Source organism: Dermacentor variabilis, chromosome 10 (assembly GCF_050947875.1).
Source record: "Dermacentor variabilis isolate Ectoservices chromosome 10, ASM5094787v1, whole genome shotgun sequence".
Lineage (NCBI taxonomy): Eukaryota > Metazoa > Arthropoda > Arachnida > Ixodida > Ixodidae > Dermacentor > Dermacentor variabilis.
In genome coordinates this window covers 121812400-121830986 of record NC_134577.1, presented here as the reverse complement: position 1 = coordinate 121830986, position 18587 = coordinate 121812400, and the positions used below count along the sequence as shown (strand labels likewise).

The 18587-nt window shown below is 43.3% G+C and overlaps 1 protein-coding gene across 2 annotated transcripts in view; it reads right to left on the bottom strand.

The window, feature by feature from the left end:
* The window catches only part of cdi (serine/threonine kinase), a 73051-nt gene that overhangs the window by 32316 nt on the left and 22148 nt on the right, over positions 1–18587 (bottom strand). For both annotated transcript variants that reach the window (XM_075673358.1, XM_075673359.1), the window contains exons 2-3: positions 14950–15326; positions 1053–1334 (exon numbers count right to left, since the gene is read on the bottom strand). In XM_075673358.1, the coding sequence (XP_075529473.1) occupies positions 1053–1334; positions 14950–15314 (647 nt within the window). In that variant the 5' untranslated portion in view covers positions 15315–15326. The remainder of the gene's footprint in view (positions 1–1052; positions 1335–14949; positions 15327–18587) is intronic.

The following is an 18587-nucleotide window of genomic DNA, read 5'->3' as shown; positions in this document are numbered from 1 at the left end:
CTTCGTTACACTCTAAATATTTGTTTAACATCAACACGTTAACCCTTTCTCACAAGAACGGTACGCTGATGGAATGGGGTTCAGAATAACATAGGTACAGCGCAACAATTTTATCATCATCATCATCCGCCTGGTTACGCCCACTGCAAGGCAAAGGCCTCTCCCATACTTCTCCAACTATCCCGGTCATGTACTAATAGTGGCCATGTCGTCCCTGCGAACTTCTTAATCTCATCCGCCCACCTAACTTTCTGCCGCCCCCTGCTATGCTTTCCTTCCCTTGGAATCCAGTCCGTAGCCCTTAATGACCATCGGTTATCTTCCCTCCTCATTACATCCTGCCCATGCCCATTTCTTTTTCTTGATTGCAACTAAGACGTCCTTAACTCGCGTTTGTTCCCTCACCCAATCTGCTCTGTTCTTATCCTTTAACGTTACACCCATCATTCTTCTTTCCATAGCTCGTTGCGTCGTACTCAATTTAATTAGAGCCCTTTTTGCAAGCCTCCAGCTTTCTGCCCCATACATGAGTACTGGTATTGACACAGCTGTTATACAACACTTTTCTCTTGAGGGATAATGGCAACCTGCTAAGAATGCCGAGAATCTGAGAATGCCTGCCAAACGCACCCCAGCCCATTCTTATTCTTCTGTCTCATGATCCGGATCACCGGTCACTACCTGCCCTAAGTAGATGTATTCCCTTCCCACTTCCAGTGCCTCGCTACCTATCGTAAACTGCTGTTCTCTTCCGAGACTGTTAAACATTACTTTAGTTTTCTGCAGATCAATTTTTAGACCCACTCTTCTGCTTTGCCTCTCTAGGTCAGTGAGCATGCATTGCAATTGGTCTCCTGAGTTACTAAGCAAGGCAATATCATCTATCTATAGATATATCTATATATCTCATCTATCGGCAGACAGACGGACGGATAGATAGGTAAATAGGCTCAAAATGCCTGAAGCAGGCAGAGAATGCTAATCGCATTAATGGCCCAAGGTCCCTCCAGCAAGCTGCGAGCCGCGCCAGCTGGAACAGATAACAGACCCACCAGGCACCGTGCAGGCACTCGGGTGCCATCCAGTAAGGGGAGCCGACCACGGGTAGCCGGAAGTCACGACAGCCTGACACCGGGATGCGTTCAGCCAGCCCCAAATCCCCCACCACAGCCGTCAGGGTGGGCGGCGCACCCTCTTCCTCCTGGTGACGTTTGATGAGCACGTTCTTGGAGGTCAGGTCGCGGTGGAAGACGCCCCGTGAGTGCAGGTATGCCATGCCTCGCGCTATGTCCAACGCCAGCCGCATACGCAGCTCCCACGACAGGGGCTCTGACCTGCAAGGCCAACATTAGCATTTATTTACGAGTGCAGCCGCTGCAGTCAACCATCAAAACCTTGACCTGCCCACCTGTGCACTTGAAAAGTTGTAATAGTTTTGCTTTCTAATTGATGGGTCTGTGTGTCTAGATTTTTTAATACCTGTGCAATTATGGTTGACGTGCACTTACTGTCAAAGGTTGCACATCGCTATTCTATTATTTTTATCGGTTGAAGAGCCTCATCGTGATGTCTAAGGTATTTTTCTTTCTTCTTTCCTGTTAATTACTGTGAGACATGTTTTTGTATTTGCTCGCATTAATTGTAATTTCTGCATTAGTTGTATTAGTGTACTGACAGTTTTGCACATGTACATTGTAAATTGTTTCCAAACTAGCCTTTGGCTATGAGACCACACAAATTGTACATACCTTGTCAAATAGAATGATCTGTAATAAAGAACTCTCAACTCTGTCCCACAGACATGAGACTGCAGGGGGAGGTGCTAAAAAGGCACTGAAGAGAAAAATGATTTCAGCTGTGTTAGTAAATCACCTTTCTATAATACAAAAAAAAAAAGGTCACTCTTTTGGTATGCTGGAAAAGATGGGTGCTTATGGTGCCACCATAAAATTCCCGCACCAGCTTGCCATAAACTCATCAATTATGATGGTGCCTGCTGTATAAATCTTAACTGGTGAAGGTGGACTTCACTCTATTCTAAAAGAACCAAGGGCTGAACTTGGGAAGAACATTTACTGAACCACACGGCCAGAAGGTGAAAATGTGCTTTTTGATCCATGACCTTACACTGGCGTATCGGCCCTGGGATTCTGGTGCAAAATTCGAGAACAAAATTTTAAGTCATTTTCTCTTCTAACAATGAACATATTACTTGGACATCAGCGAAAGTAGTGTGCTTCAAGAATACTTTATCAATCTAAACTAATTCAGTGTTCCACTTTAGTGTCCCTTTAACAGCACTTATTTTTTAAGGTTTGGCTTGAGAGCGTTCTTTTGGTGGGGCACATGCCCACTTTATAAACGTACCCTTTAGCACCGTCTGTGGAGTGTCGGGCCAGTGGGAGAGGAAAAAGGAGGCTGGACAGCCAACTCTAGGGCCATTGTGCAGGCACAAAAGAAGTATACAGGGGAATATGCTTAAGTTATATGGAGTCTTGCACCACCATAAGAGGGTGGTGAAGGTACCATCTTTTAAGTCCTTTAAATGGACCTTGAAGAGGTCTTAGAATTGGAAGATTTACAGTGGTTTCAAAGGCTGCCACATTATAATTCAACTCCTGAAGTTATTTTCTTGATTGTGCTTGTAGCAGTGCTGCAATCTGTTTAAATTTTCATCGAAGCTCCACTCCCCTTGCACCCAGAGCGTAGTGGCAAAAAACTGGGCATGATGCCAACACAGGGGTCACACGAGTACTCTATTTGAATCACGTGTCTCGCCAATATCCACAATGACTTCACGATAGTCTTCGTCATCAGAGCCCGTTAAAGGGACTGACAACCAATTTTTATGGTATCCATTTTTTTTAGTGCAATGGAAATCTTACCGGTCAGTGTGTGTAATCACGAAGTGGTAAAGCAGAAAATGACGAGCGACATTTTTTATCAGGATTTTGCCATCTGCAGTGAGGATGTAGTCGTTCACTGGAAGCACTCAGCCCAGAAATAAATTCACAGATTGTATGGCAAATGTTTATTAAATTCATTTGGGTTGTGGTCGCCTGTAAATAGGTCAAACAGGAAGATGTTTCAATGAGCAGGCGAGGGAGGATAATCTTAATATACGTAATAAGAGGTGGCTTTCTGGTTGAACATTGCAAGCTGAGTGGCTGCAAGCCAATATTTCATGACACTAAGTTTCTGAAGAAAGCAAGTGTTAGGACCGAGTGAGAAATCGTAGAAGCTTCTTTTATTAAAAGACCAGCAGACAATTGCATGAGCAAGCCATTATTTTATTGAATGACGCTGAGATACAGTTTCTTGAAGATTTTGTTTTGGTCTAAATGTTTCCCCCTTTTAGAGTTGTTCTTTGTATTTTCATCACAGACACCTGCTCTAGGCAAGTCTTTGGATTCCATGTCCTGTGTGCATGTTCCTTGACTTCAATACGATTTTTTCAGCATACTGACTTCGCCTTAGCCTTAAGCATTGAGACATGTGGCGATAGTAAACCGAGTTCGAAGAACATATTTTTTTCTTATTGTATCTGTGGATTTAGCACAATATGTTCTTATTCACTTGCGGTATCCTGTTTTGGTTGATTGTGTGTGACCATATCTGAGCTAGCTGTGGTGTCATCTGGCAAGCTTTTGTGCATATATAGGCTTGTTTTGGAGCAAGTAAACCAGTTGTTAGTCAGCGCTTGTGATGTGGTTTTGTGTTTCTTTGTCTCCGTCTCAGTTGTGCTGCGCCTGTTGAAATACAATGTTAAGCAATAATTGTGCTGTACTCAACGGTTAACTTACGTAAAGTAATCTCACAGACTACATCTAAAGTACCAAGATTTCATCGCCAGGATTTGCCGCTTACTGGTTTTGGAGACTTTCTTTGCCAATTTAAAATTATAATCCCTACTTAAATTACAGACAGCATGCTGGATTCTTGTCACTATAAATCATGGTCATTTCATTTCCATCAATGTCTAGCAACACATGCTGGCCAGTTGTCAGTCCCTTTAACCGACCCCGCAGCCTGTCCTGCAGATGCTGCTGCTTGTTTTTGCTAAATTAAAGCAACTTCCAGTGACTTGCGGCCTTTTAAACTACGATTTTCACATTCGTGGGGTGAAAACCTATAATTCACTAAGAACTCACTTTTTTTAAAAGTGCTTCAGCTTCCCCACATAGAATCGCTATACTGACTCTAGAGGAAAAGCTGAATGAAAAAAGTGGCAACCACAACGCCACCGCCACGTTGCTATTTCTCGTTTTTTTAACGCTAAAAATAATGAAAATATAATGCAAAAGTTAGCCTTTACACAGAGTACTTATATATGGAAGGTCTGTGAAGTTCATTCTTGCATAGTTTTCAGAAATACCCGACTATTTATAAAATTTTTATGTAAAATTTACAGCTGATTAGTCTTTCGACAGTGCTGATGTGGAAGGAGGCTCTGCAGAAGCATTTGTTCTTGATAACATACCCGAGTTCCACAGTGTTGAAATTTTCCTTGCTTCATCTAAAATGAGGTTTTTAATCCAGTTTGCCAGTGAAGCATCCTGGTGGAACTCAACTACTTTAGAACAAGGGTCTAAAAACATTGGCAAGCTTGCTAATTGGTCAAATTTGTAGTTTGGAAACCGTGCACTTACAGCATTTAGGCAGATTGGTAGCAGACAAAGATGCTTTCACCTGGCAGCTGGTGTTGTCCAGGTGCATGAACACCGGCAGCACAGCTGATAGTGCTGGGCAACCATAAGCACCAGCAGGGACACCATGACAGTGCCCCTTTTTTACTTTTGATATGCTTCACTGCACAGCAAACATTCTTCACCACAATACAGTCCATTCTTCGCTGCATAACACCTCTGTATAGCGGCAAAGCTTACTTAAACTGACAACAGCAATTTTCGGGGGTTGAATAGTTCAAATAATCAAATACCTAGTCAAAGTTTCAAATATCCTCACACCAGTAATTTTGGTGCAAGCAGGTTGTCTGCAAACACTCATCACCCTTGTCTGCACACCAGATGCCACACTACACGCCCACAACAGTTTGTCTTGCAGTTAGCAATCCTGTTGCATCACCTGCATCTTTTAAAACAGCTTTTAATGGAAAGGTTTGCTTTAGAGTGCATCTATTTGGGTGCCTTTGAGCAATTTCATGAACACCAATGTACAGGAATAAGTGTGTGGTTAGCAGTACAAATGCAGGCCAAATACAACTGAATTTTATTGGCCAAAGAATGCATATTGTCACGCAGTAGTGATGGCAAAGAACGCAGTAGCAATACCGTGAATGATGAAGCTAAATTTTATTGGGCTAACCTGTGCCCACAAATACAGGCTACACTTAAAGCGGAACGGTACTGGCGAACACAGTCGGCGATCGGCGACAATCTGCCGGTCAAGCGCATTGGCTTTTATACATGAGTAATCGAAGGTTCCAGAGCAAATGATGGTGCCCACGTGTCTTCCAGAAAGTTCTACACAATTCGCGTAGTACATGCAATCAGATTACACAAGTCAGTGACAAACAGAGCCATCGATAACATTCAAGAAACTTTCGATACATGCGGGTGCGTCCCGCGCTGAGCGATAACATTTGTCAAACGGTGAAAAGTGCTCATCGGAAAAAGATAAACAAGTCCACGTGTCAATATATAATAAGACCGATGGTCAGAAGGTTATCAAACATGGTATCACAGACGTGTGGCAATACCAAATGTTCTATCAGCTTCATGCAACATAGGATGTTGCCGCATATCTGTCCATGAGTACTTGCGCGATAGCATTTTCCCCCTTCTGTCACATCTCTCATCCACACTATGTGCATATAAGTGCTGGCTGCAAGAATGGGCTGTGCATTTTCCCCTTTTAGCCTTGGGCTGTTATATTCTGCCACATTAAGTGGCTGCCATGCAATAAAGCATGTTTCAAGTACAGTCTGCCTCTTTGTTCATGAAAGCCCCGGAACATGACAGTCTTGGGAATGAGGGTAGGATCCTGGTAGACAGCCACAAGACAGCAAGTCAATGCAGCCATGTCGTCACAATGGGGGCAAGTAGAACCATTCAATGAATATTCCACAGATTGGATTAGTTACAAGGAACAGCTCCAAGTATTCTTACGGGCTAACAAAGTCCTGGGTGAGCAGAAGGCTAATACGTTGATAAGTATGGAGGACTGAAGACATACGCATTGTTGAAGTCGTCAACGTCTATGGAGAATCCCACTAAGAAGTCTGTTGAAGAACTTACAGAGTTACTGCGAAGCCACTTCATCACAAAACTGTCCATTATTGGAGAAAGAGCCAAATTTCATCGCCGCTCACAATTGCCGCAGAAGACTACTAGTCAGCATGCCGCAGAGCTACAGAGGCTCGCACAAACTTGCGAGTTCAGCACTTTTCTCAATCAAGCCTTAAAGGACAGATCTGTTTGTAGGTTGCTTCGAGCTGAAATTCAATGCAACCTATTTGCAGAAGACAATCAGCTTAACTTTCAAACAGCAGTCGATCGTGTAATAGCAATTGAAGCTGCTATTTGAAGTGCGTGCGCTACACGCTGCACACCACCAACACAATATGACGTGCATAATGTCAACAGCACTGAGCAAGCTTCCGCCTCACGTTATCACTGCGGGTCATTGAAATACGCAGCAAACTCTTGTCAGTATATGAATGCCAAATGCTTTCACTGCCACTGCAACAGAAAGGGCCCCATCAAGCTTGCTTGGCAGAGCAGACAGTTTAACATTTTAATCCGAACGCAGTTTTCCCTTCTCCTCGCTGCCACCACCCTCCAAGCCAGAGGATGACATACACGTGCTAGCGCACTTACATACACATGTTCGCTGTGAAGTCACTCGTGGTGACACGTGACTTCGAGAATTATTCTAGGCAACATCTGTTATTTGTGTAATAGGTTGCTTGAATAGAAAAATTAAAGCTTAGAGAAATAAGACACACAAACTGAATGTCTGCATGTTTTTGTTTTACTTCTACCGTATGCGATCCAACCCATTTTTATTCTGTGAATTTCCTTCTTATGGTCAGGGTTCCCTGTGATTAGTTGACCTAGGTAAACATACTCCTTCATAGACTCTAGAGGCTGGCTTGCTATCTTGAACTCATGCTCCCTTGCACAATTATTTATCATTATCTTTATCTTCTGCATATTAATCTTCAACCCCACTCTTACACTCTCCCTGTTAATTAAGGTCCTCAATCATTTGTTGTAATTTGTCCGCAGTGTTGCTGCATAGAACAATGTCATCGGCAAACCGAAAGTTTCTGAGGCATTCGCCGTCGATCCTTACTCCTAAACCTTCTCAGTTTAGTAGCTTGTACACTTCTTCCAAGCATGCAGTGCATAGCATTGGAGAGATTGTGTCTTCTTGTCTGACCACTTTCCTGATAGGTATCTTCCTACTTGTGTAGAATTCAGGTGGCTGTGGAATCTCTGTAGATATTTTCCGGGGTATTGTTCTGTACTTCTTGATTACGCAATGCCTCTATGACTGCTGGTATTTCTACTGAATCAAATGACTTTTTGTAATCTATGAAAGCCATATAAGAGGCTTATTGTACTCTGCAGATTTCTCGATAAACTGATTAATGACATGCCCGTGATCAATTGTAGAGTATCCCTTCCTGAAGCCAGCCTGTTCCCCTGGTTGACTAAAGTCCAGTGTTGCCCTTATTCTATTGGAGGTTATATTGGTAAATATTTTATATACTGGGAGTATGCTAATGGGCTTATAATTTTTCAGTTCTTCAACGTCTCCCTTTTTGTGGATTAGTGTAATGTTTGCATTCTTCCAGTTTTCTGGGACCCTTGAAGTCGATAACGCTTCATATAGAGAGCCACCAGTTTTCCTAACATTATGTCTCCTCCATCTTTGATTAAATTGACTTATTCCATCCTCTCCTACCGTTTTCCCCCGTTTCATGCCTTGCAAGGCCCTTCTGACCTCATCTCTAGTTATAGGAGGAGTTCCTGTATACTGTTCACTATTGTTTCGAATAGAGTACTCTCGAGTCCTCTGGTTACTGTACAGGTCAGTATAGAATTCTTCCGCTGCTTTTATTATACCTTCGAGATTGCTGATGATATTACCCTGCTTATCTTTCAGTGCATACATCTTAGTTTGTCCTATGCCAAGTTTCCTTCTCACTGGTTTCAGGCTGCGTCCATTTTTACGGCTTCTTCAGTCTTTCTCACGTTGTAGTTTCTAATATCACTTATCTTCGCTCTGTTTATCAGTTTTGACAGTTCTGCCAATTCTATCTGATCTTTTGAGTTGGACACTTTCATTCTTTGTCATTTGCTTATTAGGTCCTTTGTAACTTGGGAGAGCTCGCCTACTAGCTGCCTTGGTGCCTTGCCTTCCACTTCAATTGCTGCGACTAAAGCCAGCCTCGTTAGTTAATTCATTACCTCTATGTCATCATCATCATCTCAATGTTCTAAGGCTGCATATTTGTTTGCAAGTACCAGCTTAAATTTGTCTGCTTTTGCCCTTACTGCCTCTAAGTTGACCTGTTTATTTCTTGACGAATTTTACTCTTCATCTGTTCAAATCACTTCTAAATCCTATCACAACCTATCACTTCTACATCCTGCACTACGCTGAAACCGGCAGAAAGTATGAATTCAATTTCATTTCTTGTTTCACCATTAGGACTTTTCCAGGTCCACTTTCTGTTGCTACGCTTCCTGAAAAAGGTGTTCATTATTCTCAGCTTATTCCTTTCTGTGAATTCTACCAGCACCTTTCTTCTAGCGTTTCTAGAATCGACGTTGTAGTTGCCAATTGCCTGTTTACCCACCTGCTTTTTCCCTACTTTTGTATTGAAGTTACCCATTACTACTTTATGCTGAGTTTGCATTTTTTTAATCGCTAATTCAATATCTTCACAAAACTGATCTACTTGCTCATCGTTATGACTGAATGATGGAGCATAGGCCTGTACTATCTTTAATCTATACCTCTTATTAAGTTTGATTACGGCTACTGCTACCCTCTCGTTAATGCTGTAGAATTCGTCAATATTGCCTGCTATCTCCTTATAGATTAGAAATCCTACCCTGTATTGCTTCTTATCAGGGAAACCTCTATAGCAGAGGACATGGCCATTATTGAGCAATGTGTAAACCTCACCAGTTTTTATCTCACTAGGGCCGATAAGTTGTGTAGAAAATTTTGTGCCTCAACAGAAAAAAACAGTCAGAAGGCGTAACCCATGGGTTAATCGGGAAATAATTCAGTTAAAACGCAAATTGAAACGCATGAAAAGAAACAACCTAAGACAACAACATGACATTTCACAAGTATCATCTCTGCTTAAGCGCAAATTAATCTCAGCAAAAGAAAAATATTTTTCTGAGACCTTACCTTCTTTTATGAAATGTTCACCACAGCGTTTCTGGCGTCATATCGCTCCGATGAAAGACAGCATTCAGTACCTAGATTTCGGAGGCTACATCATAACCGACCCCACAGAAATTGCTGAAAAATGTAACGAGTTCTTCCACTCTGTATTCGTGCCTCCTGAAGTTCTGCGCAGAAACCATCCACGAACAGGAAGGCATGCCGGATATCACTATATCTGAGCAAGGAATATTATCACTTTTGCTAAACATTGACACAAAAAAGTCTGTTGGCCCTGACAACATCCCGAATGAATTTTTAAAACGTTATGCAGAATGGGTGTCTAAATACTTAAACATTATTTTCAGCTTGTCCCTGGATAAGCGGAAATTGCCCTCCGACTGGTTAAGAGCGAAAGTTATACCTGTCCACAAAACCGGAAACAAACATTGTATTGAAAACTACAGGCCAATTTCAATCCCGTCCGCATGCTGCAAAATACTAGAACATATAATATCAGCAAGTTTATTTGATTACCTTGAGGGCCAAAATCTGCTTAATCCTAAGCAACACGGCTTTAGATGAAAATTGTCAACGATCACCCAGCTCGTAGAAACAGTCCACGAGTTAGCAAAAGCAATCAACGATAAACATCAGGTAGATGCAATTTGTCTTGATATGTCGAAAGCATTCGATCGGGTCCCACACATAGAACTTATAAGGAAACTAAAGAATTTTGGAATTAATAGTACTATTGTCGCTTGGATTAAATCGTATCATAAAAATAGAACGCAGTATGTGGAAATCAACAATGCGAAATCCGGCATTCTGAGTGTTTCATCAGGTGTTCCCCAGGGCTCCGTGCTCGGTCCCGTCTTATTTCTGTGTTATATCAACGATATTTCAGAGACAGTTTCCTCAGGTGTTAAGGTTTGGTTATTCGCAGACGACTGCCTGCTTTACTCACATATAACATCCAAAGAAGATCAAATTACCTTAAGCTCGGCATTAAGTAGTATCCATGACTGGTGCTCAAAATGGAAAATGAAAATAAATCACAGCAAAACGTCATTTATAAGAATAAAAAACAAAATAAAAGATATTCTTCCATTTGAATACGAAATTGAAGGACACAAATTACAGAAAGTAAGCTACTTCAAGTATCTAGGCATAATGATAAGCGAAAATTTAAATTGGGATAGGCACATTCATAACTTATGTAGTGCAGCCGAGAGAAAAATGTGGACTTTACGCTGGAAACTAGGGAAGGCAACCACGACAGCGAAACTAACTGCCTATTTGACACTTGTAAGACCAACTTTGGAATATGGCTGTATCGTGTGGGACCCCTACACAAAAAACCAGATAGCAAGGATTGAAAAAGTGCAAAGAAGGGCAGCTAGATTTATTCTGTCTAGATACAAGTCCACGGATTCAGTCTCGGGGATGTTGTCAGAACTTAAATTACCCCAACTGCTAGAGCAGCGAAGAGTTGCTAGACTTAAGTTCCTCTATCTTTTGCGGGGTAACTTCTTTAACATAAACACCGGACTGTACATAACGAAGTGCTCAGCCCGAACATTAAGAAACAGCCACAACGAACAACTTACAACTCCCCAAGCTCGGATCAACACATTCAAATAGTCATTCTTCCCACGAACAATTAAAGAATGGAACTCGTTGCCACAGCACATAACACAAACAGACTCTGTCAGTTTGTTTGAAAAATCAATACACCTTTACCTTGAACTACCAAATTAACCACAACAGCTCGTTTGTAGCGAATCTCACCTACTTGGAAATATGATTGTTGCTGCGTGTGCTTCTACTACTGCATCTGTATTTTGTTGTGAACCGCAGGTCGTGCGCACTAAATTTATTTTGTATTTGCATGTCTGTAAGGCTGTGATTGCCAATGCATTTACTGCATTTGCAACAAATATTTTCCACCCTGTAACGGCCCAAAAATGGGCTAACAGTATTAATAAATGAAATGAAATGAAATGAAATAATATCCCAAACAATGTCTGATAGTTCCACAAAAAGTCCTGCTAAGCTAGCTTCACTTGAGAGGGTTCAGGTGTTAAACGTTGCAAGGATCAGTTTCCATTGGCGGCCTGTCCAAACCGAGAGATTCTTACCACCCTCTGCTGCGTTACAGGTCTGACCGCCACCTTGGTCAGGTGCTCCGCAACTGGTGGGGACTGAGGGCCATTGGTTAATTGTGGATATCATCGAGGAGGTTGTGGCCGAATGCTGCACCAGGGAGGCCGATTCGTGCCTTGAACATAACTTTTTCTGGATCGTGCAATAAAGCATTAAGTTTGTTATGCATAGTTTTCGTACTGTCTCATTCTGTACCGTCACTACAACAAGACAATAAAAATCCGTGAACTGTTCCTCAGCAAAACTGCACCATGATCTTGACCTGAACGCAACAATCAGTGCTGCTCTCCCAAAACAGGTCGCGTGCACACGACAGTCCAAGTGCCATGACTTTGCCTGCCATGCTTCACCGTAAGTACGGTACGTAATTTGTTGTGATGCCTCACAGCAGGCATTGTAACTAGCCATATATATTTCCTGTTCACTCAAATCATTTTGGTAAGGGTAGCGCTTTCTAAACATGGGCAACAGGAAGGTACATGGATACACAAATGGGAGCTCTCTAGCAAGTGATCTTGTTATTGAAAATCCACATCTTCATATTGTCACGAAAAGACAATATATACATCGCTTAACAGCTACATGATGCTTCTATCGCACTGAAAAATTTAAGAAGAAAATTTCCTTTTCTGGAAGGAAAATTGATGGTGTGCTGACACATTTTGCCCCTTTGTCAATTATGGCTTTTGTTCCTATAATTTTTTGTGTACATTTATCTTTGTGATGGCTGATTGGAAATCAATTGACAATTTAAAAATAATGGCAAACAGTCACTGCAATGTGTGAACAGGTGCCCATCTCTGTACCATGCAACATTAGCTTGCACTCTCTCAAGCTATCATTTACACCAATGGCTGATGCATTTCCCACCACAGGTCAGTGGTATGCTGCATACCACTTCTGCGCAAAGCACAAAAGGGTGCTTTTTCTGGCACCCTCTCGGCTTTACAGTGACAGGGTCAATGAGCTTGCACATGTGGCTTAGCTTTCTAGATGCTAAAAAAAAAAAAAAAAAAAAACACATTCACACCGACCAGACTGACTGCTTTTTTCAGCCCGCGTGAGACCTTGGGCCCTATAACGTAAAACTATTCCAATATGTTTCTATTCCAATCTCCTGACGTCAAATTTGCGTAATCACCGATGCAAGCACCGGGCGGTCACCCACAGGGTTGTCTGTACAGACCAATCAAACACTCTCCTCGTTCATAGGAGGTCACTTTTGTTGGCTTGAAAAACGAATAACATTGCCTACACTGAGCGGCTTGTCATATCTAATTGGCTTACAAGAGGCGAGGAGAACACTCAAGTGGAGAGGGATCCGCTGGGGCAGAGCCAGTGCACTGAAAATCAATGACTGGATGAAGAGGGTGGTGCCGGCGTCTGCGATTGGTCGGCTTTCCCTTACTTAGCTTCTGGTGGCTGGTCGAAAATCGCGGCGGCATGCAACGGAAGCTTAAGAATGACGCTAAAACTGACCCTCAGCAAAGAAGAGTTGGCAGAATGAGGTGGTAAACATGCCGAAAGTGCTCGAAAACGTTACATGACCACGCAAGAAGATTTATTATACGCAAATACACCCATACTCTCCCGCAGGTGCGAGTAGCCAGCATCTCAGCGATCGGCGGCAGCCATCTTTTATTCCTTTTGGAACGGGGCAGCCTGCGGCTATTCCAAAGAAAATTCAGTTTTGTTCGGCATATTAATGCATCTTTATCGCATACACGTCACTTTGACGCAGTGAGTTTGAGCGGTTTTGTGACGTCGCGTGACAGGCAGGTGAAGTGGGCGCAGCCCGAAAACTTTTTAACAATAGCCGGGAGCTAATGGCGAAAAGGGTTCGAATCAGAAATAACTGTTTTTCTTTTTTCTTTCAAATCATGCATAATCAGTGTGTACACATCATATCAGATGGGGAGCTATCGCGGTTTTCGTGACGTCGCGTGACAGACAGGTGAAGTGGGGGTGGTCGAAAAAAGTTTTTGACCAATCGTGGAAGGCTGATAGCAGAATTGAAATAGAAAAGTTTGGAATAGTTTTACGTTATAGCGCCCCTTATGTGTGTACATATTGGCCGCCACCTTCTGTATTTTCCTGGGAGTGTACACAGAGGCGCCATCCGAGTTCCGCACTTTCTTAAGCACGCTGCTTACAATTGAGATGATCACCTGCGTTGGGTGTCCTGCTGAACCCAGACGTGCTGCTTGCTCCTGCAGGCTGATCTTAACAGCATGATAACAAGACTTCTGAACGACATTATTAAAAGAGAGGTTAACGGTACCACGTTTCAGCAACTTAAAATCAATTTTCAGTAAAAAATCAGTTGCTAGAGCGCTCCCATTTGTGTATACGTGTGCCTTCCTGTTGTCCGTGTTTAGAAAGCACAACCCTTACCAGAATTCAATTCCAACTAGCCCAAGAAATAGCACACTCAAATCAGTTCATCCACAGTTCTAAGGACAGATGTGGACTTGTTGCTCCTTGTATTTTGTTAGTCTGCACTACTACATTTTTCTTCTTTAATGTACCACATGCTGGAGGGGAGCTCTGTAGCAGTGCTAGTTATGGACACTAGGGATGACAACCAAAGGAAGAGGCCGACTGAATTGAATTTTGGAGTTTTAAGTGCCAAAACCATGCTTCGATTATGAGGCATGCCATAGTAAGGGACTCCGGATTAATTTTGACCACCAGGGAATCTTTATTGTGCTCCCAATGCATGGGACACAAACATTCTTTGCACTTCACCCCCATTGATATGTAGCCGCAGCGGCCGGGAGTTGATCCCGCTGCCTCGTGCTAAGCAGTGCAACAGCACAGCCACTATGCCACCATGGCGGGAGAAGAGGCCGATCACCCAGGCTACAGGGCCCAAACAACAGTATGCTGCTCCACGAGCCAGCCGCTGCTGTTAATTGCCACCTCACAGAATAAAAGGTAGACGACCCACATCTACCAGCCACCTACAGTTAGCTGCGAAAGGAAACTTGTAAGTGCAAAGATATTTTCCCTCTATCACCCACATTTTCAACAGGTGACATGTGGTTGGTGGTGCTGGCACCTTTCCACACATTGTGCGTAGTGTCAACTGGCACTTGCAGCTAGAGCGCTACATCCTTTAGAGCTTATCCTGTCCCTAAATAATGATCGCCACCTAACTTGTGTGCCTTTCTGTTCTTTAACAGAAAGTAGTTACAGGTTATGAAGGGTGTGAGCGTTACAGGAGTGACTGGCATTCTTGACAGAAAACTAGTGAGCACAGAGATTTAAAGAAAGAAAGCATAGGAAGGACAGATGACAATTATTTTGGGGGGCAAGATACGTCCCAAAAGATGTAAACTTTCCTGTAGCAAAGTGAAAGCCAAAGACGTTCCCTTTCGACAGTGGGTGTACTTCAAGCACAAAACCCACCTGCGCTGTATGAGCTGCTCGAGGCTGCCGCCATTGATGTACTCGGTGAGGGCGTGCAGCTGGCCCTGGTGAACACAGACACCCAGGAAGCGCAGGATATTGCGGTGAGACAGCCGGTTGAGCAGCTGCACCTCGCGCAGCATGTTGGGCCGGTTGCTGCTTGACGTGTTCATCTTGAGCACGCACACCTGGCCCGTGGTGCGGTGCGTCACCTTGTACACCTCGGAGAAAAAGCCCGAGCCAATCTTCTCTGAGGTGAAGTCATCCAGGCGGGTGAGGGTGGCCACCGCATGACGCAGCGCCTGGCACGAGGACCGCGTCGGGGGATCCAGCGCACAGCAGCCTGGCCCCAGCCAGCAGCGCATCACTGGACCCTCCTGCACAGTGCCCTTGAATAGTGAGCTGCTGCATTCATCTCTTTGTCTCCCAAGAAAATAAAAACCGACACAGTGAGTGTCGCTAAATCGGTTGCAGGTTAACTTAGTTGGAGCAAAGATGAGATTTTTTCCCCTCAAATTTACAGAACTGCTGCTACTGTTCACATTCCATGCAACAGTACACTCTACAGCAAGTGTGCACATGTCCTAACTTATGTTAAGAAATATGTGTGTGTGTGTGTGTGTGTGTACGAGGGTTATTGTTTCTAAAGGTTCAATGTTCAATCAGTCGTGAAATGAAAACCAAAGTGAAAATCCGACTATGCTGTGTGCAGATGTGTTGCGCAGCATCTCTAGTATGGCCATCAAACATGTGGGGTCGCAGCTGTCAATTCTGAGCGTGCAGCGAGTACGCAAACATGCCTCTAACAATAGAGTCTCCCGCTAAGTGTAAAGTGCGTGCCATCATTCGATTTCTGCGTGCCGAGGGGTGCAATGCAGCCGAAATTCATCGACAAATAAGTAAAGCGTATGGCACAACTTTAATGAGTTACAGCAAAGTGCAGCAATGGTTCAGGAACTTTGAAGCAGGAGGCACAAACGTTCATGGTGCAGGTGGGCAGGGAAGGAAACAAGTGTCAACCGATGATCTTGTTCAGTGAGTGGATCAGGCGATTCGAGAAAATCATCGGTTCACAATTTCTGCGTTGAGTGATTCGTTTCCTGAAATTTTATGGTCAGCTCTCTATACCATCGGGAGTGAGAGAGTCCAGTACCGCAAACTCTATACAAGGTGGATTTCCGAGATGCTGATCGGCCATCTCAAAACACAGCGAATGGGTGCAGCCTTAATGTTTCTCCAGCACTACCATGATGGAGATTTTTTGAAAATTGCCACAGGGGTTGACGCATGGGTCTGTTTCAAAACTGAAGAACCAAAAAAGCAAGCCAAACAGTGGATGCATCCTGATTTCCCGATAGCAAAGAAGTTCAAGTGAACCTTCTCCAGTAGAAAGTGTATGGCTACTGTGTTCTGGGACAGCAATGGTGTTGCCTTAGTGGAATTCATCAAACATGGCATGACCATCACTGCAGCCTCGTACAGTGTGACCTCCGAGCGTTTACAAAAGGTAATTCAGAACAAGCAAGAGGCATGTCGTAATCAGGCGTTGTCCTTCATCACAATGCACGGTTGCATAGTGCAACTGCAACAAGGAAGCTTCTGCAGCATTTTCAATGGGAAGTATTTGATCACCCACTGTACAGCCCGGACTTGGCTCCCTCTGGTTACCATCGCTTTGCTCACATGAAACACTGGTTAGGAGGACAGGAGTTTGACTCGGACAACAAGCTGTAGACCAGCATAAGGAATTGGCTGAAAGCACAATCGGCTGCCTTTTATGATGAGGGTATAGGAAAGCTGATACCACGTTATAACGAATGTCTCTGTAGAGAAGTAGCTGGAAAGTATCTAAATGTTCCAAATAAAAGAGTTTTGATATGCACTGTGGTTTTCATTTTTCAACCGATTGAACCTTGAATAAGAAAGTGTGTGTGTGTCAAACATGCATTGCTCTAGTAGAGACGTCGCACCACTCGAAAGTGTCCTGGCTCCCCGAGAAAGATGATTCAAAGGTCCAGGGTTCCCATGCACGCACACGACAGCAGGCTTTCCCACCAGGTAAGAAACAAATTTTCAAGACTGCAGTAAAGGCTTTGCAGGATAACTGTCTCCACAGTTTTTCACCACCTGTTCAACAAATTATTTACCTTGAACTAACAACCTGAATGTAGCCTAGGTTTTTTTCTAAAGTTGCATGATGCTGCTTTGTATGTGTCCAGAGCATACACCCAGTGTTGGGCATCAGAAAAATTGTTTCAACATTATCACATTGACCATGCACCCCCCCCCCCCCATCTGTAGTCCCCCCTCGCCAAATACGCCAATATTCAAATGGCAATAAACATTTTACCTTAAAAAAAAAAATCTAATGTATCGAGCTCATCACTACTGCCTGAAAATATTGCAAAAACAGCCTCAGTACTGCAACACACTGACTTCGTTGGGTTGAAAAATTGCCGTTTTTCAACCCAACTTCGCTTTATTCTGCACAAAATAATACATAAGGACAGCCCATGCAGGCACAAATGCTTTTATGTGAGAACGTCCAGTGTTGAAGTCTTCATTGTCAAGAATTCCACCAACGAGGATCCTGAAATGCACTAGAATCCACAAATGTTTTTAGCAATACCACCAAATTATCTGCTAACATATATTTTTGTTAAAAAACCTTCAATAAGAAGAAAGTGTATATACTAAATAATGAGACAAATCCTGTAGCCACAAAAGCAATCCTAACACATTAGAAGTTTAACACTAGAAGAAAATGTTGAACTCTTGCAGATATACACAAGATTATGGTAGTGATTTTTTTCCAGACAATTATCTTTAAATGTTCAAAGTTTAAGCATTCCAACAGGTATAAAGTACATATTGTATGTTCGGCTCCACGGTAGCTCGCCTGCTTGTGCCTATGCATCTCAGGGCCGCAGAAGCTGACCCTATGTGGAAGAAAGCATGCAAGGCCGTATGTGACTTGCCCAGTTGGCTGGGTGTACACAATTCCCCTTACTTGCGGCAGGGTATAGAGGGTGTCCCAGCCAACTTTGGCCAGAGCTTAAACATGTGCCGATGCACTCTAAGGCAACGCGGCCAAATGCATGTTATTGACTATTGTATGGAGTAAGTCACACTATTATTTTTATTCTGCTTAATTGCTCAATCAGTCAAGATTAATTAACCAACTTCTGAAGAAAGTTAGGCAAAAAATTCCAATTAGAAGGTTGTAGAGCGCTTTGCAAGATGTCCAATTAGAAAGTTTCGAACTATTTATTAGGCATTAGTGTTTTTCTGCTTACTGCAGAATACCATCTGATACGGCTGCTTGCGCGCCATGATTTCAGCGCTGCCAAATGCTCCACGTACAAACGAACATAGCATCTAGGCGGGTCTGCTGCCGCTGTGTCTGCTTATTGCAGTCATGAACCGCCACAAGGGAAGCACATCGGTGGTGCAAACAGCGCAGCTAACGCCTGTGTCACTGCCCTGTCGTCGCCTTTTAAGCCGCAGCACACCCTGCTAGATGCTATGTTAGTTTGTATGAGAAACGTTTGGGAGCACTGCACTCACAATGTGCAAGTGGGAAGGTCACGCGACACTTTTTCTTATTTCGCGGGAACCTGCAGTAAGTGGAGAAACAC